The sequence below is a fragment of the Tiliqua scincoides genome, chromosome 1, assembly GCF_035046505.1.
Source record: "Tiliqua scincoides isolate rTilSci1 chromosome 1, rTilSci1.hap2, whole genome shotgun sequence".
NCBI lineage: Eukaryota > Metazoa > Chordata > Lepidosauria > Squamata > Scincidae > Tiliqua > Tiliqua scincoides.
Window position 1 is genome coordinate 132,101,633 of NC_089821.1, and position 27,899 is coordinate 132,129,531.

Below are 27,899 nucleotides of genomic sequence, written 5' to 3' on the forward strand. Positions count from 1 at the left end.
ATGCACTGGGTAAGTGGGTGAAGGCTATCAAAGGGCCTGGATCTGGCCCACGGGCCACGATCTGGAGTGTCCTGTAGTAGAGCCATTGAAGACACAAATCAGTGGTGCACATCTCCTATTTTTCCTCTTCTTGATTTTTCTAGAGGGTCTCTAGAAATGGCTGGTTATCTTTTTCCCATTTTAAAAATAATCACATTATGGATATTAGATCATTTCTCCTTACATAGACTATGAGCAAATGTTCAGTATATGGGCCAACTGTTAGTGTCCTTAAGGCAATTTCTCCAGTAAAGTAATTCAAAAGTTTTATATACAGTATAATATGCAGGAAAGCCTTTTTAATTAACATTGAGATTTGCAGAAAAACTGGCAAGTGCGGAGCAGTGCCTAAGAAAATATTTTGGTTTGTAGCTTTTCTAAAACGTCATGGAAAAACATGCTTTTTGCTAGAAACTCTTTAAGACCCCTCATGAATATAAATTACACATTTAATGAAAAATAATGAAAACCATTAAGACATGGCAATTCTATCAAAAACAGTTAATTAGAAGCAGTTCTCTTGCACATTAGCACATTTACTTGTACTTCTATCTTCCTTTGTGTCTTTTAGTATAAAATGAAAGGGATTTGAGAATCCTGAGTTCATGACTTCCTGGTGGACATGAATTCTCCATGTTCTAAATCAGGGTTCTCCAAACTTTTTGGCCAGAGGGCCGCATCAAATATCTGGCGTGATGTGGAGGCCTGGAAAAAAAATTTAAATATAAAATTTAAATAAATAAATTAGAGATGGAACTTAGATGAGTGTATAAATGAATGAATGGGATTCATTCATTCAACCTCTCTGGCCCTCAGAACACCCTCCAGACACAATCAGAGCACAGTTCTAGTCATGTTCGGCTGAGTGGGCCAGAGGCTTTCAGGGGACAAGAGGTTGGCCACGGGCTGGAAAGAGGCTTGCTGCAGGCTGCATCTGGCCCCTGGGCCAGGGTTTGGAGACCCCTGTTCTAAATCATTAAAATCTCAAATTCCATGATTGTTACTCAATTCCTATACAGGAATATTGGCTGCAAATGTATTCTGTTTTTTAAAACAGGAAGCTGGTATTGCATTGGTTTTCTAGGGGCAAGCTACTGAATGCATCTGAGAGACCAAATTCAATCTTTAGCAGTGTAATCAAGGCCATGCAGATTGTAGAACTTGTGGGAGAATTTTAATTGTTGCATATGTTAGCCTGCAGATACACCCAGGTTTTGTTTCCTCAAGCAGCTACTGAAAAAGTAACGGTCCAATCCTATTGAGCCAGGGTGCCGGCAGAGCACGTGCTCTGTAGGGTCATGCCGTCACATTGTGTTGGCAACCTTCAGTCTAGGAAGACTATGGTATCGCGCTCTGGATGGTGGTTCTGGCATAGCGTCTAGTGTGGCTGAAAAGGCCGATTCGGGAGTGACAATCCCTTCCACACTGGGAGCAAGTGTAGTGTGTCCCTGGTCTGTCTCCCTGGCTATGGGCCTTCCTTCTTTGCCTCTTTGCCTCAGACTGTTGGCCAAGTGTCTCTTCAAACTGGGAAAGGCCATGCTGCACAGCCTGCCTCCAAGCGGGCTGCTCAGAGGCCAGGGTTTCCCACCTGTTGAGGTTCACTCCTAAGGCCTTCAGATCCCTCTTGCAGATGTCCTTGTATCGCAGCTGTGGTCTACCTGTAGGGCGCTTTCCTTGCACGGGTTCTCCATAGAGGAGATCCTTTGGGATCCAGCCATCATCCATTCTCACAACATGACCGAGCCAACGCAGGCGTCTCTGTTTCAGCAGTGCATACATGCTAGGGATTCCAGCTCGTTCCAGGATTGTGTTGTTTGGAACTTTGTCCTGCCAGGTGATGCCGAGGATGCATCGGAGGCAGCGCATGTGGAATGCGTTCAGTTTCCTCTCCTGTTGTGAGCGAAGAGTCCATGACTCGCTGCAGTACAGAAGTGTACTCAGGATGCAAGCTCTGTAGACCTGGATCTTGGTATGTTCCGTCAGCTTCTTGTTGGACCAGACTCTCTTTGTGAGTCTGGAAAACGTGGTAGCTGCTTTACCGACGCGTTTGTTTAGCTCGGTATCGAGAGAAAGAGTGTCGGAGATCGTTGAGCCAAGGTACACAAAGTCATGGACAACCTCCAGTTCATGCGCAGAGATTGTAATGCAGGGAGGTGAGTCCACATCCTGAACCATGACCTGTGTTTTCTTCAGACTGATTGTCAGTCCAAAATCTTGGCAGGCCTTGCTAAAATGATCCATGAGCTGCTGAAGATCTTTGGCAGAGTGGGTAGTGGCAGCTGCATCGTCAGCAAAGAGGAAGTCACGCAGACATTTCAGCTGAACTTTGGACTTTGCTCTCAGTCGGGAAAGGTTGAAGAGCTTTCCGTCTGATCTGGTCCGGAGATAGATGCCTTCTGTTGCAGTTCCAAAGGCATGATTCAGCAGGACAGCGAAGAAAATCCCAAACAAGGTTGGCGCAAGAACACAGCCCTGCTTCACTCTGCTTCGGATGTCAAAGGGGTCTGATATGGAGCCATCGAAGACAACAGTGCCTTTCATGTCCTTGTGGAAAGATCTGATGATGCTGAGGAGCCTGGGTGGACATCCGATCTTGGGGAGAATCTTGAAGAGGCCGTCTCTGCTGACCAGGTCGAAAGCCTTCGTGAGATCTATGAAGGCTATAAAGAGTGGCTGTCGTTGTTCCCTGCATTTCTCCTGCAGTTGTCTAAGGGAGAATACCATATCAGTGGTGGACCTGTTGGCTCGGAATCCGCACTGCGATTCTGGATAGACGCTCTCTGCAAGTACCTGAAGCCTCTTTAGTGCAACTCGGGCAAACAGCTTTCCTACTACGCTAAGGAGAGAGATGCTGCGGTAGTTGTTGCAGTCACCCCTGTCGCCTTTGTTCTTGTACAGTGTGATGATGTTTGCACCCCTCATGTCTTGAGGTACTCCACCTTCTCTCCAGCAAAGACAGAGGATTTAATGCAGTTCAGTGACGATGATCTCTTTGCAGCACTTTAGGACTTCAGCAGGGATGCTGTCTTTTCCTGGTGCCTTGCCAAAGGCAAGGGAGTCCAGGGCCATGTGAAGTTCTTCTAGGGTTGGTTCACTGTCAAGCTCCTCCAACACAGGCAGGCACTCAATGTTGTTCAGCGCTTCTTCGGTGACTACATTTTCTCTGGAATATAGCTCAGAGTAGTGCTGCACCCAGCGTTCCATCTGCTGCGCCTGATCCTGGATGACCTCGTCTGCTGCAGACTTCAGAGGGGCAATTTTCTTCTGTGTTGGTCCTAGGGCCTGCTTGATACCATCATGCATCCCCTTGATGTTGCCCGTGTCAGCTGCTATCTGTATCTCGGAACAGAGCTGGAGCCAGTAGTCATTAGCACATCTCCTGGCAGCCTGCTGGACTTTGCTGCGAGCAGCTCGGAGGACCTGCAGGTTACGCTCACTGGGACAGGCCTTGTTTGCTGCTTGAGCTCTCCTCTTTTCCTCAATGACTGGTGTCAACTCCTCAGAGTGGGCTTCAAACCAGTCTGCCGCCTTGTTGGTTTTCTTGCCGAATATGGACAAGGTGGTGTTGTAAACGGTATTCTTGAAATGTTCCCATCTGTTGGATGCATTTGCGTTGGCCAGGCCTGGAAGAGATCCTCAAGCGCTCGTGCAAATTCCTCCACTTTTCTCTGATCCTGGGTCTTGCTGGTATCAATGTGAGGTCTTCCTTCCTTTTTCATGTGATACAGTAGCTTTGTTTGCAGTTTCACTCTGCTGCACACCAGGGAGTGGTCAGTGTCGCAGGCAGCACCGTGATAACTGTGTGTGATCTTGATGCTGGAAAGACTGGAGTGTCTGGAGAGAATCAGGTCGAGCTGGTGCCAGTGCTTTGATCTTGGGTGTCTCCAAGAGACTCTATGTTGGGGCTTCGTGTTGAAGAACGTGTTGCTGACACAGAGACCATGATGACAGCAAAACTCTAGCAGGCGTTGGCCATTTTCATTCATCTTCCCAGTGCCGAACTGACCTAAGCAAGTGGGCCACGAACTGTGATCAGCACCAACTCTAGCATTGAAATCGCTGAGGATGAACAATAGCTCTTTTACAGGGATCTTCTTGATAGTAGTGGCCAGGTCATCGTAGAATTTGTCTTTGGCTTCTGCTGGAGACGACAGAGTCGGTGCATAAGCACTGATGAGTGTGACAAGTCCTGCTGATGACTGGAGCTGCAGGGACAAAATTCTTTCACTTCCCACAGTAGGTGGGATGATGGATTCCAGCAGGGTATTTCTGATCGCAAAGCCAACGCCATGTTCCCTGGTTTCGTTTGGTGGTTTTCCCTGCCAGAAAAATGAGAAATTTCTCTCCTTGACAGATCCGGAATCTGGCAGCCTTGTCTCTTGAAGGGCGACGATGTCCATCTGCAGTCTGCTCAGCTCCATGTCGATGACAGCTGTTTTGCGTTTCTTGCAGGTCATCAGAGAAGCCGGGTGTCATTGTCCAGGTGCCAGGTGCCATTGTTCCAGGTGCCCAGTTTTAGGGCAGGAGTTTTCTGTTTTCTGTTGCATAGTGCAGAGTTGTCGATCGCTTGTCGGTTTTCACCCTAAATCCCATGCACCCCATGAGGTTAACGGACCGTGGCGAGGCAACACCTTACTGGCTGGGGACTGCCCAGCTTAAGGCGGGCGGTAGCTGCCCAATGAGATGCAATGATCTCTCCCACCGTCGGAAGCAGCCCCTGGCGTCACGCTCTACGCCAATCGAGTGAAGACTTATAACCGGTAAACTGCTGCTTCCCGTGTTGTGCCATGTTGTCGTGTTGTGTCGTGTTGTGCTGTGTTGTGCCGTGTGTCATGTTGTCCCGTGTGTTGCCGTGTTGTGCCGTGTTGTCCCGTGTTGTGCTTTGCACTACTAGTACCACTGACAAATGTCCCCTTACCCCAGAAGACTTCCGGCAGCTGAAATTCCCCTGCAGGATGCAGTGGAGCCCACGCAGGCACTACTGCATCACAACACGTGAATTTAGTTAGCATTGGGCTATTAGGCTCAATTCAGACATGAAGCCAAGCAATGATTAACAATGGATTGATAATTGGGGTCAAGGATCTTTCAGTTCTGAAAGAAATTAGTAACACTTTTATGTAAAACTTCTGAAACTGCTAAAAAAGGAATATTATCTGTTGTAGATGAAACAGCAAGAAGTTTGCACAGTGTACCTTAGAAGGCCAGAATGTTTTTTTTCTTGGGGTGTTTTTAAGAAGACGAAGCATGAACATCTGTGAATATGGTTTAGAAATTGTTAATTCTGATTTTGCTGGGCCATTGGGCTGCATGATCTAGGCAACGTAAACCACATTATTTACAAAAATTAGGCTAGTGTAAATGCCCTATAATTAGAAGAAAGGTTGTGCTTGAAATGTAACTGACATGAACTTCAAGGGATAAAAAACAGCATCTGACTTCATATGAAACACATACATTTAAATATTTCTACTCATGTTTTGAGACTCTGACTGTAACTATAGCTTCAACAGGTAGAAGCATCTCCAGAAGTAAAAAAATGGGGAAAGAAACCTGGTTCTCATCTTTCCTTCTAAATCTAATTTTGCAGGGGTTTATATAATCTAAAGCATTGTGTGATTTTTGAATCACATAATAAAGCATATTCAGATTTTTCTCCTAGTGGCATAACAGACTGGACTACTTTTTAAGACCAGAAAATGTCTTTTAAAAATTTATTTAGAGGAAAACTTCCATCTTGAGTGTTAGTTCTTAAATTCAAAAAGGCATGATACTGTTTATGAAGACGTGCTATGAGTAGCAGCTGCTAAGGAAATGGAAGAAATTTTATTCATTATTTACAGACCAAATTGTCACAACACAGAATATAACCATAGACATAACGGGTTGTCCAAACATTAATGTTTGGAAAATGTAACTGTTTTACAAATATAATAGAACTATTTTCGACCTATGATGCACAGACTGGATCACCTAAACACTCCTGTCTGGAAAACACAGCAATTTTGTCTGATATATGTCCTAAAATCCTGGAGTGACAAGATGATGGTTGAGACATGTCAGCACTAGTTTATTCTTTCACAGAAGGGTTTCTGACTTCTTTGAACTGGTAACCAATCAAGCTTTTGGAAGAATTCAATATTCTTGAAAACTATTCTTAAAATTAAATAAATTGATTTTTGGGTAGTTTCCTGACCATCTAGCCTGGTTTCCAATACCATATGCTCAGTATTTTCACTCTAATAGATAGACTGACAGCGCAATTCAATTCTGGTGCTGGCAGGCCAGGAGGTCTGTACTGTATCCAGCGCAAGATAGGGGCTCAAAGTGGCTCAGTTGGAGGTAAGAGGAAACTCTTCTTCCCCTTACCCCAGGGTAAACCACTGCAGCCCCTTCTCAATGGGTCTTCTCAGACTTGCACCACCTCAGGAAGTGGCATAAGTCCAAGGAGAATGCTGCTTGAGAACAGGGGCTAGGATCTGGCATATGTGCCAGGTCCCAGTCCTGTCTCCTGCTCCCTGCCCAGCCCGCCTGCCCCTGGGACCACCCTCCGCCTGCTCTCCCCTCACTCTGGAATGCCTCCCTCCCGCTTCTTCCCTGCCCTCCCCAGGCCCTTGTGTCAGCGGAGCTTGGCTGATGTAATTATGCAGGGGATGGACAGAGTGGATAGGGAGATGCTCTTTACACTCTCACATAATACCAGAACCAGGGGACATCCACTAAAATTGAGTGTTGGGCGGGTTAGGACAGACAAAAGAAAATATTTCTTTACTCAGCGTGTGGTCGGTCTGTGGAACTCCTTGCCACAGGATGTGGTGCTGGCGTCTAGCCAAGACGCCTTTAAAAGGGGATTGGACAAGTTTCTGGAGGAAAAATCCATTACGGGGTACAAGCCATGATGTGTATGCGCAACCTCCTGATTTTAGAAATGGGTTATGTCAGACTGCCAGATGCAAGGGAGGGCACCAGGATGAGGTCTCTTGTTATCTGGTGTGCTCCCTGGGGCATTTGGTGGGCCGCTGTGAGATACAGGAAGCTGGACTAGATGGGCCTATGGCCTGATCCAGTGGGGCTGTTCTTATGTTCTTATGTAAGCCTCCCCTTTCAAGTCAGTGCAGAGGCTGAATTAAGTATCCATGTGCTGGCACATGTCCCTGCACCAGCCCAGCTGACTCTCGGGGAGGCACAAACATGCCTTACAGCACATTTGCGACCCGCCTGGGCCAGTGCAAGGAACTCGCGCTGGTCCAAGGCACAGGTTGGATTGCGCCCTGAGATATTTCAGAAGTTTTAACCGCACAGTTTACTTCCATGTTCTTTAGCCATCTGCTGTTAACTGTCAACCTCTAGCAGTTAAATACAAAGGACTCCCAAAGGAATTGGGTGGTTGTTCAGTAATTTTCAGATGAATTCCATTATAATATTGACCATTATTGGGGGGGCAGCATTCCAAAGCTTAGGGCAGGGGTCTCCAAACCCCAGCCCAGGGGCCAGATGCGGCCCGCAGAGCACCTCTATCCGCAGAGCATCTCTATCGGCCTCTGATCCCCTGAGAGCCTCTGGCCCAGTTGACCAAACACAACCAGAGTTGTGCTTGTGGGGTGGGGAAATTGGGGTCCATTTAAGTGTGTGTGCTTTATTTCTTGGGCTGTGTTGGTGCTTGGAGAAATCCTGGACATTTGAGCCCATTCATTCATTCATTTCAGTCATTCATCTAAGTTCCATCTCTAATGTATTTATTTAAATTGTATATTTATTTTTTTATTCTGGCCCTCGACACCATGCCAGATATTCAATGAGGCCCTTCAGCCAAAAAGTTTAGAGACCCCTGGCTTAGGGAATTGGTTTTTTAAAAAAAAATCTTTTTTAAAAAAGAATCTAAAATGACTTTTAAAGATGATTTTTTTTCTTCCAGTGTTTACACTTTGGGTGCCAAATCCTATCCAGCTTTTCAGCACTGAAGTAGTTATGCTATTGGGGTATGTGCTGCACTCGGCAGTGAGGGGGCAGTCATGGAAGTCTCCTCAAGGGAGAAATGTTCAAGGGAACATTTGTTCACTTACCTCAGGGCTGCACTGAGGCTATATTGGCACTGAAAAGTTGGATAGAATTGGGCCCTAAGAGATACTATAACCACTGCTTAGTTTTTGTTTTAGGCTACAAAGACATAACAAGTGGTGGTATAGTTTGAAGAACACTGATATCCCCAATAATATTTTTGCTCCAACAGGATCAGCCAAATATTATTTTTGAACTTTCAGCTATTTTGAAATCTTGTAGTGAAAAGATGGCTCCATAAGGTCAAGCATTTGCTTACTCTTTCACACAAGGGTTTCTGAGTTCTTTGAACTGGTAGTCAAACAAGCTTCCTAAATAATATTTCTAAGACACTGTGTATCATGGGTTCAGATTCTCAAAAAGTACAGTAATAGCCAATGTCTTTTCCTGATCTCCTGCTCTTGGCATGTTCCTCCCACCCACCTGGCTGGCAACTGTTGTCAGGTCAATTTCTTTCAGTTCCTACAAAAGCAAAGTTCCTACAAAAGACTGCCCACCACTACAATGGTAGACAGCCTGATAATGGCTTCAATGCTTTGGCAACTGGGTTTTAATCTTGGTTTGAACTGTGGGGGCAGCTTCTGAAGTAGCTGCAACTTTCAAACACAATAAATTGTGTCAAAATAAACATGGGCTTTTCCGGGTGGTACCTATTTGCATACTGTTTTTTCCTAGACCAGGACAGTGGAAAGCACTGTGAAGTAGCCTTCTCTGAACTACATGAAACCTGATTTTGCAACTGCAGTGCCTTAAGCTATAACTATTTTTGGGTCATCATATTCTCTGTTGCAGCCCAAATCTACCTAACCTGCCCCCCACCAATGCATCCTGCAGGACACTACTGAAGTGCCACCATGGCAGGGCACCATGAAAGAGTATATTCTGCATCCTACAGTGGGGAGAGGGCAGTCCTGGAGGTCTCTTCCAGATCAGGAAACATTTGGGTTTTTTGTGCCAGGATAAACCCTCACTGCACCACTGTGTCTGTTCAGACTTGCACCAGCAATTTAGCTGGCACAAGTCCGAGCTGACCCAGGTTGGTAGACTGAGGCAGGAAAGGGTGTTATCAGTGGCATTCCAATACCACTGCTGCTGATACCACCCCCTTCCTGGCCATAATCTGCCCTCCTTCCTGTCCCTGGTTTCCAATGCATTCCTTCCCATTCCACCTACCACTTTCCTCCCCCTGCCCAGGCGCCAAGAGTTGACTTGGTCGATACGGAGCAATCCTCCAGTGGGTGCAGGAAGGCTCTGACTGCTGGCGGTCTGGCTGGAGTGCATTTTATAACTGCTGTAAGGTAGTTAGCACTGGTTCTGCTGTTGTAAAATGGTTTTGATGGTTTGTGCAGTGTGCCGGAGCCAGCTATTTTAGGTGCGGTGGAAGCGTGTTGCTGGACCTAAAAAGGTAGATGTGATGGCGGCAGGGGCAGAATGATGCAGGAAGGGGTGGAAGGGGGTGTGGAATGGGGGCAGAAATGGAGGTGGGCTGGGGAAGATACGGCAGCACTCACATGTGCTGATATGTGTGCTGATCAAGTGTGCTGATACTTCTGTATCCCTTACTGCTACTGTTGCACACCTTGAATTTATGCCTGCTAAACAACAGGTGTAGATCCAAGCAGTCCCATGGCAGCGATGGAGGCATTCCTTGGGGTAAGTGAACCAACGTTCACTTACCCCAAGGAGACCTTTCCAATCACCCCCCTCCTTTGACGCAACTGCATCAGTGAGGAGGGATTTGGGTAGGAATGGGCTGCCCGTTGCATACTTTCTAATTTTCTCTTGTTCCTTTCCTTTGTGGCAAAAGCTGGGCTAGTCCCTCCTCTTGCACTGCCAATCATCTTCTAGCAGACTTCCTGTGTTTGTAGAAATACCAGGAAAACATGCCTGCCAAAAATGGTGAGAGTTCAAAGCACAGGCCATGTTTCCCTGTCCCAACTTTCAAAGAAGTTCCCCCCCCCCACACACACACATTCTGCAGTTCTACACATCCAGTGGAATTGCAAGTGCTATGTAAAAACAACTAGAATCACAGTTACTACTTTGTTTTTATGTTCATCTACTCCAATCAGGCTGGACTGAGGTAGCTGTTCCTCCATGCTCAGAAGTTCCATCCAACATCAGTGCCTTCAGGTTTCCATGACACAACACAGTTGTCAATGTTTTTAGTATCTTAAAGAGTTTGGGAACATTGAAAGTGGTATGCCATGGCTAATTTCAGGCTTCTATTAGGATTGTGTTCTAGTGAGACCAGACTAGTGAGATGGAGATATAAGAGAGTTTGGATTTTCTCTCAAGTTGAAACATTTTGTCCTTATTATTCATAAGAGACAGTGTGTTATTACTTAGTACGTCTAGTGGGGAGTAGCTGGTTTCATGATAAAGCACTCACTCTGCATCAGAAGGTCCCAGGCTCAATCCCCAATAACTCAAGGTTCAGAGAGCCACCACCAGACAGAGCAGACAGTACTAGTCAAGGTGGATTATCTGAGTCAGTATAAAGCAGCCTCATTTTTTCATTAGCTTGAACAGCTTTACCAAGAACCTACTTAAACCACTACAACATAATTTGAATGAGACATTAGACAGAAACAAGCTATCACTGATAGCTATCACAAGCTATCATTTTTCAACAATGGATTTTTCCAGTTCCAACTTAAAGCATGTACAGAAGTTACTTCAGTCAAATTACCATGTTACTGACTGTTCAAGTAAGTGGTCTGCTTGCATGAGTCGAGTAACATGGAAGCCAGGAACTCTTAAAAGATTAAGCCTAATGTTGTATTAGGAAAAAAAAACACATCTTGCATAAGTAGTTATTTGTGTGGGTAAGATGCCTGCACTGTATGTGTGCACTGGTATGTCTGCACTGGTTCCCAGTCAACTAGTAACTCTACTCCTAATATAGGTACCAAGTTATACTTTTACCTGCAAAAGGCAACTTTTAAAGTAGCGGATCTCTTATATTTAGCCAAGGGTTAGACAGAGACAGAAAACCATGCACTCATTCTTTTTACTATGTTGACTTCATTGTGTTTTTTTAAAACAGTATAAATTCTAAACAAAATGCTTACCTTTCCTTTTTTGCCTTTTATTGTTTTTTTTTCTGCCTCTCTGTCTACAGCTAACTTTAGATTCTTCAGTTCCTGACGCATCAGCTCATCAACCTAGTCGGGCAGATATATTTATACAGAGAACTTGAACTGCTGTGGTAAAAAAATATTCTGCAACAGAAACAGAAACCTTATACTGATAATAAAGTCCAATATATGAACTTTATTACTACTCAGAGTATTTTTATGATCTGTAGTGGGAATGAAAAACAAGGGCTTGCAAATATTTCGGGGTCATGAAGTATTTAAAGCCAGGATGGGAGCTGGAGGCTTGCAAACTTTGGAATTGTTCAGATTATTGACTAGAATTGGAAGAACCAGTTCCCTGTGGTCTCCTTTTGTGTTAGACTTCAGATGATCCAGACAGTGGTGTAGCTAGCCCATTTGCTTCCCAGTGCAAAGAAGATTTGGTAGCCCCCCCCCCCACAACATCAAATTTAGTTAATTAAATTGGTATCTTTTCTATGATACCACTTCCGATTAACAGCAGAAGCCTAACAGATTCTGAGCATGTCTGCTCAGAAGTAAGTCTCATTGTGCTCAATCGGGCTTACTCCCTTGAAAGTGTTATACAGTCTAAGAGTGTTACAGTCTGTTACAGAAAGTGTTACAGTCTAAGAGGCAAACCCCTTGGTGGAAGTCATTCTAGCCTCCTCTCTCATGGAGCCGCCTTCGCTGCTGATCAGATCTTCCCTCCCATGGAAACTTTGAGATCAGGACCTCCAGGTGCTTCCCCACCCCCACCCCCGGTCTGGGCAAAGTACTCAAGAAACAACACCCAGAAGCAGGAAGTGTCTTATGAGGCTGTGAAGAAGAAGAGGAGGAGGAGATCAGTAGTGGCAGCTCATAGTTCCGTGGGGGGGGGGGGGAGACTCCCACAGAGACAGTTAAGGAGGAGAAAGTCACCTGCACAGACCTCGGAGGTTCCTCCGCTTCCTCAAACGGCTGGCCTGCCCGGCTCCCTCCCAAACAGCAGCCGGGCAGGTGGGTAGGTGGGCAGTGTAGCCCAGTGCACTTGCTATTCCCTGCACACCACTGGATCCAGATTCCATATCCAGTTTGAAATTAATCAGGATTTTGATCCCAGGCAGTGCTGATGCCTCCCAGAGATTCTAGTGTGAGGTTATGACATAACTGAGGACCAAGACCTAAGGCCTTCAGGGTCTGCCACAGCCTTCATGTCATAAATAAAGTGCTGTCCTCCATCCCCTGTGGATATAGACAGAAGGTCCAGAGCCCTGGAAGATGTTAGAGATATAGTATAGTGGCTAAGAGTGTGAACTGGGAAGTCACTGGGGGTGGGATTGGTGGAGCTCTGGTCTGCTGTATCCTGAACTTCGTGTTGGACTTTCTGGCCCAACAAAGAGACTTCCAAGTCTGCACCGGCAAAACAGCCAGCACAGACTTGAGAAGCAGGGCTTAGGGAACAAAAGTTCCCTTCCCCTGAGGAAACCTCTGGCTACTTTCTGGCACTTGCTGTATACAGCGGTAGCTGCTTTGTGCCACTGCTCCAGTGGGCACCAGGAAGCTCAGGATTAGGCTGGCCTCCTCAGATAAAGCATGAGAAGGGCTTTGGTCAGTTAGGAAAAGCACTGCAGGTCGTGCCTCATTATCCACTGGGGTTCTGTTCTGGAACCCCTAGTGCAGTGGTTCTTAAACTAGTGGGTCATGACCCACCAGCTTGTGTAAAGCTTCCCCTGTCCCTTTAAGGGGCAGCGGAAGGGGGAAGTAGTGACACAATCATCAGGATTGCGTTGCTAATGGGGGGTGAAAGTGGGCTATTTTTACTTAATGAGGGCTGCTGGCAGTTGCAGAAATTGCGGGGAGCCCTGAGCAGCCCTCTGCAGGGCTCCGTGATGCTTAGAATATTGATACAGAATGTTAGAATGTTGAGAAAAACTGGTCGCTGAGCAAACAGGAAGTGCTTAGTGACCTGTTTTTCTCAACATTCTAAGTCAACATTGTAAGCACTGGGGAGCCCTGCAGATGGCTGCGTAGGGCTCCCCACAACTCCTGCAGCTGCCAGCAGCCCTCAGTAAGTAAAAATAGCCCCCTTTCATCCCCGTTAGCAACGCGAAGCTGGGGATTGCATCACTGCCCTATCCCCTCCCCCGCAAAGACTTACTTCGGGAGTAAAACTCTCCCTAAGTTTGAAAACCACTACCCTAGTAGTGGTTTAAAAAAAAATAAAAAAAATCAGTTGATTTCAGTGGAAAAATAGCTTTAAAGATCCACTTCCAGGCTTCCTGCTCCTCTATTGTCACCTGAGAACGCATTGGTATAGATCAGGGGTGCCCAAACCCCGGACCGGGGGCCACTTGCGGCCCTCTGGGTCTCCCAATCAGGCCCGCAGGGAGCCCCCAGTCTCCAATGAGCCCCTGGCCCTCCAGAGACTTGCTGGAGCCCACACTGGTCCAACAGAACTGCTCTGAGTGTGAGGATGACTGTTCGACCTTTTACCTGAGCTGTGGGATGAGGGCTCCCTCCGCTACTTGCTGTTTCACATCTGTGATGCAGCAGTGGGAGCAAAGGAAAGGCCAGCCTTGCTTTGTGCAAGGCCTTTTATAGGCCTTGAGCTATTGCAAGACCTTCATTCATTCATATAAGATCATCTTTAATATATTCATTTATGTGAACTTATGTAAATTTATTCAAATTTTAAATGTAAATTAATCATTTTTTCCCCTCGGCCCCCGACACAATGTCAGAGAGATGATGTGGCCCTCCTGTCAAAAACTTTGGACACCCCTGGTATAGATGCTATACTGCATTCAGCCTCTAGATAGGGTGAATAATGGAATCTTATGGAAAGAAATTATAGTTATTTAACAGTGCATAGGTAGGAAACTGGATTTTGGTGCTTTTTTCCCTTGTTACAAGGCATTTAAAGGTAGACCTTGGTAATCAGCAGCGAGTTAAATCAGTGGATACCTAGGTCCCATCTGTATATCAATGCTAATGCATTATGATGCCTCTTCTGATAGATGGTTTTTATTTGGCTCCATTGCCTTATATTTCTGCTGTTTCTGTTGATTTGGATAATATACAAGTATTATTTTGTTATGTTTAACGTATTTTAATTTTGACTGTACACTTTTGGAAGCTTACAAATTTAAAAAATAAAGTGATTTTTATTATCTCCCTTTATGGGAGATATTATTTCCCATATTATAAAAATATAAAGTGATTTTTATTATCTCCCTTTATGGGAGATATTTATTCAGGGCCCCACTGAAGCCGTAAATGAAGCCTGTTCAATGTTTTCACATAGTAAGACAAAAATGGAGCTCCCATTTTTGGAGCAAAGGAAAGCCACATTTGCTACACAGCTGGTATTATATAACTATGGCTGCAATCCTAACCATACTTTCCTGAGTGTAAGCCCCATTGGACAAAATAGGACTTATTTCTCAGCAGAGGCGTAGCTAGGTCATTTGACACCAGGGGCCCATAAATTTTTGTCACCCCATATGACTTATTTAATTATTAATTATATTGTTTAATTAATTAATTCACTTTTTATACCACCCTAATCAGCTAATCAGCTCAAGGTGGTGTACATGGTTCCTCCCCTTATTTTGTCCTCACAACAACCCTGTGAGGTAGGTGAGACAGAGATAGTAATAGTCATGACATGGAATGAATAACAATAATGCCCAGAAAATAAACGCAGTGAATATTTCCCCACAAGCAATGGATGAAATTCATGGTATATAACTTGATGGTATTATTCCCAAAAGCCACGATTTCCAGAATTTTAGTCACTAGGGTGTCACCCCCCCCCCCAAGAATGCCTAATTGACCTGTTTTGAGTTAAGGCAGTGGTTCTCAAACTTTTAACACTGGGACCCACTTTTTAGAATGACAATCTGTCCAGGACCCTCCGGAAGTCATGTCATGGCTGGAAGTGACATCATAAAGCAAAATAAAATAATTATAAATAATTAAATTAAAGAAAAACAGATAACTACGGGGAAGCCAGCCCTGTTTCACCAAGTGAATTTTCTCTGTAGCCTGCCTGTAATAACACCCCCCACAAAAAATCAGTGAGATTTTCAGCCCTCCCCAGTGCCCACCTTACCAGCTCAAGCCTCTGTTTTATTCTTTTGGGGGGACTGCTGACTGCAATAACACCCCCCTCCCACAAATAAATCAGTGAGATTTCAGTCCTCCCCAGTGCCCACCTTACCAGCTCAAATCTCTGGTTTATTCTTTGAGGGGTTGCTGCCTGCAATAACACCCCCACCCCCACACAAATAAATAAATGAGATTTCAGTCCTCCCCAGTGCCCACCTTACCAGCTCAAGCCTCTGGTTTATTCTTTGGGGCGGTTACTGCCTGCTGCTGATACCCCCCCCCCCCCACAAATAAATCAGTAAGATTTCAGTCCTCCCCAGTGCTCACCTTACCAGCTCAAGCTGGTAAGGTTTATTCTTGGGGGGGGGGCTGCCTTCTGGAGCATTTGTTGAGCTCCACTTTCATTAGATGGGGACCATGCAGCTAGCTTTGCATTCCCCTTTGCATGACTTGACCAGGAGCCAAGGCACATTTGCTTACTCGCGAGTAAACTCATGAGACAGTGTGGTTTACTTTCACTTTCCATAGGGCTCAATACATTCGTCTGCTTGGAGGGAGGTACTTCCTTCTTGGGTGTTTTTTGGGGGCTGCTTTCATTGGATAGGAACCATTCTGGTGTCACTGGAATCTCAGCCTGCCCTTTCCGATGAACTATGGTAAGTTCGCCTACTCATGAGTAAACATGCAATATGGCTCAGTTTCATTTTCCATAGGGTTCAATGCATCTTTTGGTTTCCGGTTTTTTTGCCATAACGTTTGATGGAAATGAGATATTTCACTCTAGTTTTTTGCATTGCATTCCGCTGGAAATTCTGTATCCATCAGTATATAGCATGATGGGGTTACTCCTAACCTTTGTGATGTTAGCGATGTTGGGGCATTTGTGGTGTTACACCCCCCCCAAGGGTGGTACCTGGGGCAGACTGCCCCCCGCTCCCCACTAGCTACGCCACTGCTTCTGAGTAGACCTGGTTAGGATTGTGCCCTATGATGTTATTATCTCACACCAGAACCTGAGAAGACTTCGAGCAATAACTGAGATTGCCCAGGAGCCCAGACCTAATCCAGAATCTGAGTTAATTTTCCATTCACCTACACCCAAAACCTGTCAGTTATAACCATGTGTTCTGCCAGTTACCATTATTTGAAAATTTTCCAAAACTAGAAACAATGCCACTGTCTACCAAAGTTTCAAATCCCCATTTAGTCATTTAGTCACCATAGTCATACTGGCTGACTATGTCTGACCTATCTCAAAGGGTAGCTGGGAAGATAAAAGGCAGGGGAAGAGCCCTGAGCTCCTTGGAGAAAGGGTTGTGAAGAAAACCACAACCTCCTGCCCCAGTTTGCTTCACCTGTCCACACAGAGGCAATCTCAGATAACAATGTTCCAGCTGCTCTACTGCAGTGAGTGAATGGCTAAAGGCAGACAGGTGCTAATCTACAAGTATGCTTGAGAAGCTCTTACTTTTGTTTAGGAATCCTCTTTGACAACAGCTACTGTTTCTTATAATGGCCTGCTAAAGTAAGTTCACCTGCACTCTGATCTCTTCTTCCACTTCTTTCCTCTTTTCCTCTTTGATCAGTTCTGGGTCATACTCCTGTTGAAAGTTCCATCCCTCGTCTCTGTTCTGCCAAATATCTGTTATCCAAGAAAAGAAAAGACCAGGAATAGAGAAGAAGATACCTTCTTTTGTTGATTTAAAAGAAAATAGTTTTATAACGGATGCCTATATTGCTAGTCTCTGGTGACTACACTACAGGCAGCACAACTGGCTTCACCAACATTACTCAAGATTTGCATTTGATAGTATCACCTGATTCTCTGAAATGGAAATATATAATAAGCAATAAGCAAAGCCCTAACTTCCAGTTGCAACTGATTAGGCTGAACTGGCCATGATACGGTTACACAGATGGGTAGGAAAGCCCTCTTCAGACATCACCTTAAGAGTGTACATGAATGGGGGGGGGGTGGAGTGAGAGCACACCAGCAAGCCCTGACTCTGTGCCAACCATGAGTGTAGCATTTGCCTGCAGCAGAAAAGGCTGCACTCAGAAAAAAAAAAAAAATCCTTCCTGTGATAAAGAGCACCATGCAACCAGCGTTGATAATGAATGTGCAGTGCTTGACAATGCTAGAATGCTGTATATTATTATTTCCCCAGTTATATGACAGGAATTATAATGATGTCTCCTTGCCAGGTGGGTTTTAAGAACAGCAAGAGAAAAGACTGTGCTGCCTGTGTGCCTACCAAGGATAAATGTACTACTCTGAACAAGCTTGTATTGCTAGAGCAACATCTCCAATAGTACCAAATCAGGCAATGTTTCCCACTACTACCCCTGATCAAACTTTACACAGACTACTGGGAAGAAATGTAGCACTCCTAAGCATGCACACAGCACTTCTTCCTGACTGCCACATATGCTGCTGCTGCTTTCTGTTCTCAGCAGCACTATAAGCCACATGCTAGTGTTGCACAAAGAGCACCTAAGACACTATAGCATCTCCTTCCCCTTTGTATGCACAAAATTTGTTTCAGTTTTAGTATAATTATAATTTAGTATAATTTCTAATAAACTGGATGAGAAGTGGGCAAACATTTTGGCAGGAGGGCCACATCATCACTCTGACACTGTGTCAGGGGCGGGGGGGGGAATGTAAATTAATTCTTATTAATTTACATTTCAAATTTAAATACATTTGCATAAATTTATGTAAATGAATACATTAGGGATGGAACTTATATAAATGAATTAATTTTACTGAGCTTAATTCTAATACACATTAGAACTATAATACAGGCATGTAGAGCCACTTGAGAATTATGAACTGTTTGCCACACACCTCTTGCACAGTGAAAACATACAGAACAAACCAGACCAGGCCAGAAACACATGGAGACATAAGTTGTTCAGAGACAATGGAGGGGGGGGGTTAGAACATAAGAACAGCCCCACTGGATATGGATATGGATGGGCCCCCTAGGCCCATCTAGTCCAGCTTCCTGTATCTCACAGCAGCCCACCAAATGCTCCAGGGAGTACACCAGATAACAAGAGACCTGCATCCTGGTGCCCTCCCTTGCATTGGCATTGTGACATAGCACATTTCTAAAATCAGGAGGTTGCACATACACACATCATGGCTTGTAACCCATAATGGATTTTTTCTCCAGAAACTTGTCCAATCCCCTTTTAAAGGCATCCAGGCCAGATGCCGTCACCACATCCTGTGGCAAGGAGTTCCACAGACCGACCACACACTGAGTAAATAAATATTTTCTTTTGACTGTCCTAACCCTCCCAACACTCAAATTTAGTGGATGTTCCCTGGTGTTATGTGATAGTGTAAAGAGCATCTCCCTATCCACTTTATCCTTCCCATGCATAATTTTGTATGTCTCAATCATGTCCCCCCTCAGGTGTCTCTTTTCTAGGCTGAAGAGGCCCAAACACCATAGCCTTTCCTCATAAGGAAGGTGCCCCAGCCCAGTAATCATCTTAGTCACTCTCTTTTGCACCTTTTCCATTTCCACTATGTCCTTTTTGAGATGTGGCGACCAGAACTGGACACAATACTCCAGGTGTGGCCTTACCATCAATTTGTACAACGGCATTATAATAATAGCCGTTTTGTTCTCAATACCTTTTCTAATGATCCCAAGCATAGAATTGGCCTTCTTCACTGCCGCCGTGCATTGGGCCGACACTTTCATCGACCTGTCCACCCAAGATCTCTCTCCTGATCTGTCACAGACAGCTCAGAACCCATTAGCCTTTATGTGAAGTTTTGATTTTTTGCCCCAATGCGCATGACTTTACACTTTACACTTACATTGAAACGCATCTGCCATTTTGCTGCCCATTCTGCCAGTCTGGAGAGATCCTTCTGGAGCTCCTCACAATTACTTCTGGTCTTCACCACTCAGAAAAGTTTGGTGTCGTCTGCAAACTTTGCCACCTCACTGCTCACCCCTGTCTCCAGGTCATTTATGAAGAGGTTGAAAAGCACCGGTCCCAGGACAGATCCTTGGGGCAAACCGCTTTTCACTTCTCTCCATTGTGAAAATTGCCCATTGACACCCACTCTCTGTTTCCTGGTCTTCAACCAGGTCTCAATCCATGAGAGGACCTGTCCTCTAATTCCCTGACTGTGGAGTTTTTTCAGTAGCCTTTGGTGAGGGACCGTGTCGAACACCTTCTGAAAGTCCAGATATATAATGTCCATGGGTTCTCCCGCATCCACATGCCTGTTGACCTTTTCAAAGAATTCTAAAAGGTTTGTGAGGCAAGACATACCCTTACAGAAGCCATGCTGATTCTCCTTCAGCAAGGCCTGTTCGTCTATGTGTTTTGAGATTCTATCTTTGATGAGGCATTCCACCATCTTACCCGATATAGATGTTAGGCTGACCGGCCTATAGTTTCCCGGGTCCCCCCTCTTTCCCTTTTTAAAGATTGGTATGACATTTGCTATCCTCCAATCCTCTGACACCGTGGCCGTTTTGAGGGACAAGTTGCATATTTTAGTCAAGAGATCAGAAACTTCATTCTTCAATTCCTTAATAACTCTTGGGTGGATGCCATCCGGGCCCAGTGACTTATTGATCTTTAATTTATCAATGAGGTCTGAAACATCTTCTCTTTCAACCTCTATCTGACTTAATTCCTTGGTCAGGAGGGGCCATTCGGGCAGCGGTATTTGCCCGAGGTTGTCTGCCGTGAAGACAGATGCAAAAAACTCATTTAATTTTTCTGCCATCTCTAAGTCTTCTTTTAGATGTCTTTCTCCTTTCCCTCCTTCACCGTCCAGAGGGCCAACCGCTTCTCTGGCGGCTTTCCTGCTTCTAACATATTTGAAGAAGCTTTTATTATTCCCCTTAATGTTCCTGGCCATGCGTTCCTCATAGTCTCGCTTGGCCTCCCATATCACCTTCTTACATTTCTTTTGCCACAGTTTATGTTCCTGTGGTTAATGCACAGGGAAAAGCAGAAAACACACAGAGACATGAATTTATGCACTTGGGACAATTATGGATGTGCTTTCGCCCGACATGCAAACCAAGCCAGAAAAGTGGAGGTATAAATAACTCCTGAGCACACAACTCCAGCCTGAGAACACAACTCCTGACCACACGCCTCCAGCATAAAGCAAAGGTTGAGACATAACTGTATCAGAGGCTAGGAAAAACATGCCTTGCTCTAACACGCCCTGCAGCTTGCACCTGGCCTGGGTTCCAACAGTCTCCGATGGGCTAGAGGCTCATTGGAGACCTGGGGCTCCCTGCAGGTCAAACTGGGGGTCCCTGAGGGCTGCAAATGACCTGCAGGCTGGGATTTGCTCACCTCTGACCTGGATCAACGTAGCAGCATGTAGCTGTGACCTGGATCAGTGTAGCAGTAAAAGCAGTAATCTTTTGTTGGGCAGTTTAAGAAAACATTATACTCCAATATACAGCAGTAACAGATCAGGTGGCCAATGGCCTACTAAACTGGGCAGGATAGTAGGTGGAAAGAAATGGATCTCTGCTAGCAATTGAATGAGGTTATTAAAAACTACTGCAATAATCATTTTTCCCAATCTAGCGTTTTATTTTAGGGGGATTTTGCAAGATACCAATATTAATATATATCAATTGTAATATTGATGCAGAAAATGTCACTGCTGCCTTAAATACTACAGTTATGATAGTGCACCTAAGGCTGAGAGCAGATGCCCACTTCCCTTGTGGAACAGCACTGCAAACTGCCCCTTCTTACATCCTGCACAAGCTGGAAGCTATACTCTCTCCCTGTTGAAGAGAGGCAGGCAAGATGCTGAAAAAGAGGTAGACTTCATCACACATTCGAGTAATAAGGAGAACCACCTCTAAATGCAATAAACTATGTAGATGGAATTACTTAATGTCTATACAAAGGAGATCTCTCAAGCTTCAGTTTAGCTGGAATAATATTTGACTTCTGGGAATACACTCTGATCCTCTATGTGATTTCACTTCAAAAGTTCACTGAGAAGTTCCCATTTGCAACAAAAGGTGAGGAATGTTGGAAGGTATTAATTTCTTCAAATACTTTTAGCCTTTCAAATAACTTGATGGATGCCCAGAAATATTTCAACAGGGAAAGCTGACTTACACTCGTTAGAAAGGCAACTCCATCAGGGTTACCAGAGTTTGGAATTTCAACCTGAGGGGAATAAGGCCATTACATAAATTATTGTGGTTTCAAACACTTTCCTGGATGGGTCAGCAGGTTTCAAGTATTATGTTTTCTCAGGGGCACTAGGATTTAGGTACTTAGTATCAGTAGATGCTGTACCGTTTTTAAAATTATTTATCGCTGTTATGTAACCAGAGTAACAGTGAAGACATTTCTCTAAGGACAAATCAGCCGGAGGCATGACTTCGCCTGGCAAGTGTCCCACTGAGCAGTTTTCAACAGTCACTTGGTTGGCAACTTATAATTTTAAAAGGCAGGCAGCTTGAATCAGCATGCTAACAACATTTCCCTGAACTATGAAAGAACAAGTGCCCTCTCTGCTTTAAAGAAAAGGTCCAAAGACAAAGGATGTTATGTTTACAGTGACCAGCAAGGTGAATATAGGCTTACCTTTATGATAACTGGGTAGGCTTTGCTCTGTAGTCAAATCCCTTTAAAATACACTTACACATGACGATAACTAGCCCAAATCTCCCAAATTACTTCTTTTAATGATATGAATTTTAGACAGCAGGTTATAACAAAAACATGGAACACACAGAATATACTTTGGCTCCACCATTTCCTTCCTCCATACTCTCTAAATGTTTATCTTTTTAGATAATCCTGCTGTGTTTTCTTTTTTTAATGTTTTGTGAGCCCATTTGCAAAAGGGAGCCATTTAGTTATTTGATTTTCTCTCTAAACTCCTTTTTGAACGTTGTGGCAGCTCAGAGGCATGTGGCACCATCACAAAAGCCTACGCTGGCCTGCTGACACCAGATGGGGGCCTGTGCCCACAGGGCAGGAGGAGGGCAGAATGGAGGCAAGGACAGGGTGTAATGGGGCAGGAGGAGGGGCGGATCAGAGACGGGCAGGAATGGTGGTAGAAGTCTCTGCCATATCCTATCCCCCTTCCTGGGCCTGATTTCCCAACATGGGTCTGCTTGGATTTGTGTCACGTATTTTACTAGTGCAAGCTATTGCATTGTTGGGGCTTACCTGAGGCAAGGGAACAAATGATCAACACCACTGCATCCTTCTGAAGTAATAATATATGAATGTATGTTTACTTTTAAATTATTCATTAATTATTGATATTTTCCTTATCAAAAACACTCTGCATTATATAGCTAAAATAATAGCTTGGAGGCCATTATTAGATTCCACCAATATTGTCTAAAGAGAGGGGGAGCCTTTCTATTTTTCTCCAAATAATTTCCCATCTTCTAGCACAGTGGTTGCCAAACTCGCAACCATGGTGTAATGGAAATGCAGTCCCTGTTCATAACACATCTTACCATTCTGCCATGTCTCCATATGTATTACTACAAGAACGGGGGACAGAGATGCTCTGGGCAGTCGCGATTGTTGACTGGCATCCCAGATGGCTACATGATAGCAACTGCCCAGAGTGTCCCTGTTCCCCAATCCAGTAGAAATACACACGTGACCCAGTGGAATGGTAAAGTCCACTCACTGAATGGACGGGTTTGTCCAAACCCTAGATCTGGCCCCAGGGCCAGGGTCTGAAAAGCCTTGTTCTAGCTTGCACAACTTGTGGTTCATCATTAAGCCAAACACAGACCACCAGCCATGTATTGTGACCTGCAAGGTGCTTGGGAGCCCACCATGTTTTTGCAGTCCCCAGCAGAGAGCAAATGCAGAAAGATTATCAAGCCTTTGGTGAACCACTAAGCATAGCTGGTGGGCTGCGTCCGGCCTGGTAGGACACAGCCTCCTCCAGCACATCTATCGTCTTTATAACTGTGGCTTGGGAATCTCTCCAAGTACGCCCTTTAAGGATTTAAGAAAAGCCATCACTGAACTGGCAACTTCAAGAAACAAGTACACATCTGCTTTCAGTTAAATCTCAAGAAATTAACTTCCTCCTCTTCTCACAAAAGTAGTGGGAAGTCTTCATGATAAATGGAGTCGTTTGATGAAGAAGTCTACGATACCATATCCTGTGAAACAGCTCAGAAATCCCCAGCCACACATTTTAAACATAAATCTTTCAAATGCTGTTTAAAAATATCTAATGAAGCATGCACCCTGCCCCTGACAGCACGTTCATTTACCATTTTTACCTTTTGCATTTCTAGAGTCTTGTTTACATAAACAGGTCCTATGGTAAGGGACACACAGAAATGTGTATCATTTGGCAAATCTTAATGTTTAAATACTCTTTCTTTTTACAAATAGCTGGGGCATACTAATAAAAGCTGAGAGCAACATTATAATCATAAACATTCGTATGATAAAGTGTGGCATTACTATTTATGGAGCATGTTTTATACCTTCATGAAGCATGGCTACCTTCAACAAGCCAGTGAAGTTCTGCTTCACTTCTCTCTCTACTTGCCTTTGTATTTGGTATTTCCATCTTCCATTACTGGGAGAAAGTTACTGGGGCTCATTTTCCAACCTTCATCTTCTTCCTTAACATATAAAACATATAAAATGAAACCTTGATATAACTAACTGGAAGAACACAGTTTGTCTCCTTCTATGTCACCAGAGCTCAGAGCAGAGGGAAGGTCCATCCACTGGGTAAAATGGGAGGTAGACCTTACCTGCACAAGATGCTTCCATTCACCCACCCCACCCCTGCCACTATTCCTGAACCTTGTATCTTGGTATGAATGGAAATGGAAAAGGTGCAAAAGAGAGCAACTAAGATGATTACGGGGCTGGGGCACCTTCCTTATGAGGAAAGGCACCGAAGGGAGCAACTGGAGTCTTGCTTGAACCAACATGATCAGAGATCCACAGGTATTTGCTTGACTTGATGGTGTAACCATCATTACATCTGGTTGCAGCCAATTGCTTTTCTTCCCTCAAGTCTTCTGCCATGTGCAGGAGGCTTGGAAGAGAGCTGGTAGTGGACCCCCCCCTGCCCTGCGCCCTGGGGCAAAGGTCCACAATGGCGTCCCCAGCAGGATGCTGCTGCGCCCCTGGAAGCAGAGTTTCCGACCGTGCCAGGAGCCTCAAAAGGCTTTCTGCGCGGTCCTAGAGGCACATGAGGCTCCATGCCCAGGGCATTTGCCCCATTCATTCAATGGGAGGTCTGCTACTGCTTCCAATTTTTGACGAAAACCAGAAGTCCCCGAGGCCTTAGAAGTCATTTGGCTGTCTGCAGAGGTCATACATGGCCACCGCGGCCCTCAGAATGCTCTCCAGATGCAACCAGAGTTTTTCTCTGGTTGTGTTCAGAGGGTTTAAGATGCCAAATCTGCAGATTTTGGTATCTGCAGATTTTGGTATCCATGGGGGTGCAGGAATGGAACCCCCACAGATACCGAGGCACCACCTGTAGTTATCAACTAAAACTTGTGGTGCTAAACCTCAAGATGTAATGCTAGAATTTCTGAAAGTTTCACTGTCAACTTTAACACTGTATTAATTCTGTATAAAGTTGCTATTAATTGTTGTTTATTCTATTTTATCATGCTACACAACTTTTTCCTTATGGTGTTAGGCAGTCACGATAATTTTTGGGTGAATGTGGAATGGCTTTGGAATGAATTAGAATTTTTCCCATTTAAATTAATATACTCATCCAGATATTTCTGGGTGAAGGGCTGTTTTCAGGAACAAATTAGGTACAGATAATGAGGGAAGAGTGTGACTGTTCTATTCCAGTGTCTAGAGGCTGTGGTGAAGGTGGCAGGGTTAACAAATGAAAGGTACTGATGTTTGGGGATTATAATAAATGTGTACTTCACACTGCTGGTTGTCATCTGTTAAGTCATATTCTGCTAGGTCCTGGTTACATCAGAGAGCACCTCTCTCATCCTAAGGTTCTTTGGTCTTTTAAGAGAGGATGTAGTTGTCCACTGCTAGATATAGAAAGCTTATAAACTAATCCTGCCTGGCTCATGCAGAGTCTATGAGAACTGGAGGTGCTCAGCATTGGCACATATGATGTCAAGACTACCTTGTACAGCATCATCCTACTTACTTGGAAATAAGTATTTAGTGGGTCTTACACAGAGTTAAGGACTAAAATAGAGGATATGCCTATTGTGTCATATGGTTTGTATGCTTCGTTTTTCTAACATAAACTGCATGCAAGACATGTAGATGATCCAAACTGGGACAATGCAGAGAAACAGGCAGCTCCTTGGCCTCCATGGTCCTGATTCAGATCACTTTCACCCATGCAACTTCTATTTAGGAGAAAAGCTCCCATTGGCAAATTGTTCTTTTTCAGTAGTGTGTGTGGGGGGGGGGGTGGCAGGTGGGGGGGAATTCAAGACAGGATGTCAGCGTAGGGGAAAGTATTACCGGCCCTTTATGCTGCAGCCTAACCAGAATCCATTCCCCCAGAGTTAGGGGAGAAGATCTGAGGTTCCTGTATCTTCTCTCTCTCTCTCTCTCTCTCTCTCTCTCTCTCTCTCTCACACACACACACACACACACACACACACACACACACAGAGCAGCAGTTTTGAAAGGGTGATTCTAAGCTGAGAAAGTACTACAGAAGAAAGAGTTAAAACATCTTCTTCCCATTTTCCTTTTTCCCATGCCAACTTGTACCCAGAATCATGAGACCTCAAGTGTAGCTTGAGCCTAAGTACAAATCATTTAAGAGTTACAAGAGTTATAAGTAAGCAAGCAAACTTATAAATAATACAGTTGAAATGAAAACAACCTTTCCCAAAAACACACTCCTCAACATGTTTCTAGCATCTGACATGGTCCATATAGCTTCAAAATAACTCTGAAGGCCTCAAACTGAAGAAACACTTCATAATATCCCTGACCCTCTCATCTAAGCAGATATAAATATAGCTGTATTTAGTATTTTATAATGTCCATATTCATTTTTACATTTTTTTCAAAACTGAGTTGCAGCATTTCATAACAAGAAGCTGCTCAATATACCTAACCTTAACAAACAGTATAAATTTTGCTTGCAGCCTCTGACATTGTATTTATTTAGAATGTTATTACATTTTTTCTTTTTTATTAGAAGTAGGCATGCCATCTTACAAAAGTTACCATTTACATCAATCCAAAAAGCATCAGAAAGTGACTTCACTAAAAATGTCTTCCTTAGTACAGGAAAAAGGTACATCTGAAAAAAGGGGATGAGGAGATAGAAGAGCTCTAGGCCTGCTCCTACCCTTATGTAGCACTGGATCTTTCATGGAGAGAATTTTATGGATCAGCAAAGAGCATATGAAATTCATGCAGACTGATAGAAAAAAATGGCTCTAATAAACAGGCCTATACCTGATTCTTATACAGATTCAATCCAACACTGAATCTATTAAAAATTTGTTTAAAGTGACATATTTAAGAATCTCTTGCCTCATCCTTCTTCTTCTTTGGTTTCTTCTCCTCTTTTTCTTTTCCTTTCTTTTTCTTGTTTCCTTTTTCTTTTTTTTCTTTCTTCCCCTTTTTCTTCCCCTTTTTTTTCTGTGCCTTTTCTTCTTCTTCTTTAGCAGCTAGTTCAGCAGCAACCTGGTAGAAAATAATCAAAACTATCTAGGTGTTTAGAATACTTGAAAAGGGACCTAAGAGAAGCAACATCACTTGATGTAAAGCAGTAAAATATTTTTAAAATTACATATTGCTGTGAGGGCAGACTACATGAGCCCTTTTTGGTAATTATACAACCAGGTATGCTGTAACTGGAAAGAAAGGAACAGGAATGCTAGGCACACCTCCATGACCATGCCACTGCTCACCTTGGGTTCAGTGTTTAAGTGAGGAAGGTAGCATTGAATTCTGCTGAATTTTCCTCTGACAAACACTGAAGCTGGAGACTCTGGGAGTATAGTAATGGAGCATGGCAGTGCAATGGAGCTGGTCAACATGTTCACTTCCCCTCAAATGTACTCAGTGAACCCAATTGTATAAAGACTGAGGAGACTTACTGCTAATTACAAATTTATGCTATATTTTAGCAGCCATCACTGCTAGGCTGTTGGGGGAACAGAAAAACAACAATCACTGAGAAAATGATATTTGTGCTCTGCTTCAGTCATGAAGCTTCTTGGGTGACTTTGGGCCAGTCACAATCTCTCTGCCTCATCTACCGCACAGGGTTGTTGTGAGGACAAAAAGAGGGGAGCAACTATATACACTGCTCTGAGCTCCTTGGACAAAAGGTGGCATAAAAATCTGAATGAATGAATGAATGAACAAAGGAGACAACAAAGGTGATCTAGCCAAAGTTTCTATTGAACTGAGTTGGTGATAGAGCAATATCTGAAAGAGAAGCATGTAAGTGCAGTTGCCAACCATCTTCTCCCTGCACTGCTGTTGTGCCATTGCAAGTTATGCTTCAGATTGCCAAATAGGTCAACAGCGAGGTCTGGCTGCACCAGCTGGTTCACTGTCTACCACGGAGTTTGCAAAGTCAGAGGCCTGACTGTTGCTGCAGGCAGGTTG

The 27,899-nt window shown here is 44.3% G+C and overlaps 1 protein-coding gene across 1 annotated transcript in view; it reads right to left on the minus strand.

The window, feature by feature from the left end:
* Window positions 1-27,899, minus strand: part of IQCA1 (IQ motif containing with AAA domain 1) — a 96,518-nt gene that overhangs the window by 25,939 nt on the left and 42,680 nt on the right. The window contains exons 8-11 of the mRNA XM_066622147.1: window positions 26,814-26,966; window positions 23,857-23,932; window positions 16,823-16,929; window positions 11,172-11,264 (exon numbers count right to left, since the gene is read on the minus strand). Coding sequence (XP_066478244.1) covers window positions 11,172-11,264; window positions 16,823-16,929; window positions 23,857-23,932; window positions 26,814-26,966 — 429 coding nt within the window. The remainder of the gene's footprint in view (window positions 1-11,171; window positions 11,265-16,822; window positions 16,930-23,856; window positions 23,933-26,813; window positions 26,967-27,899) is intronic.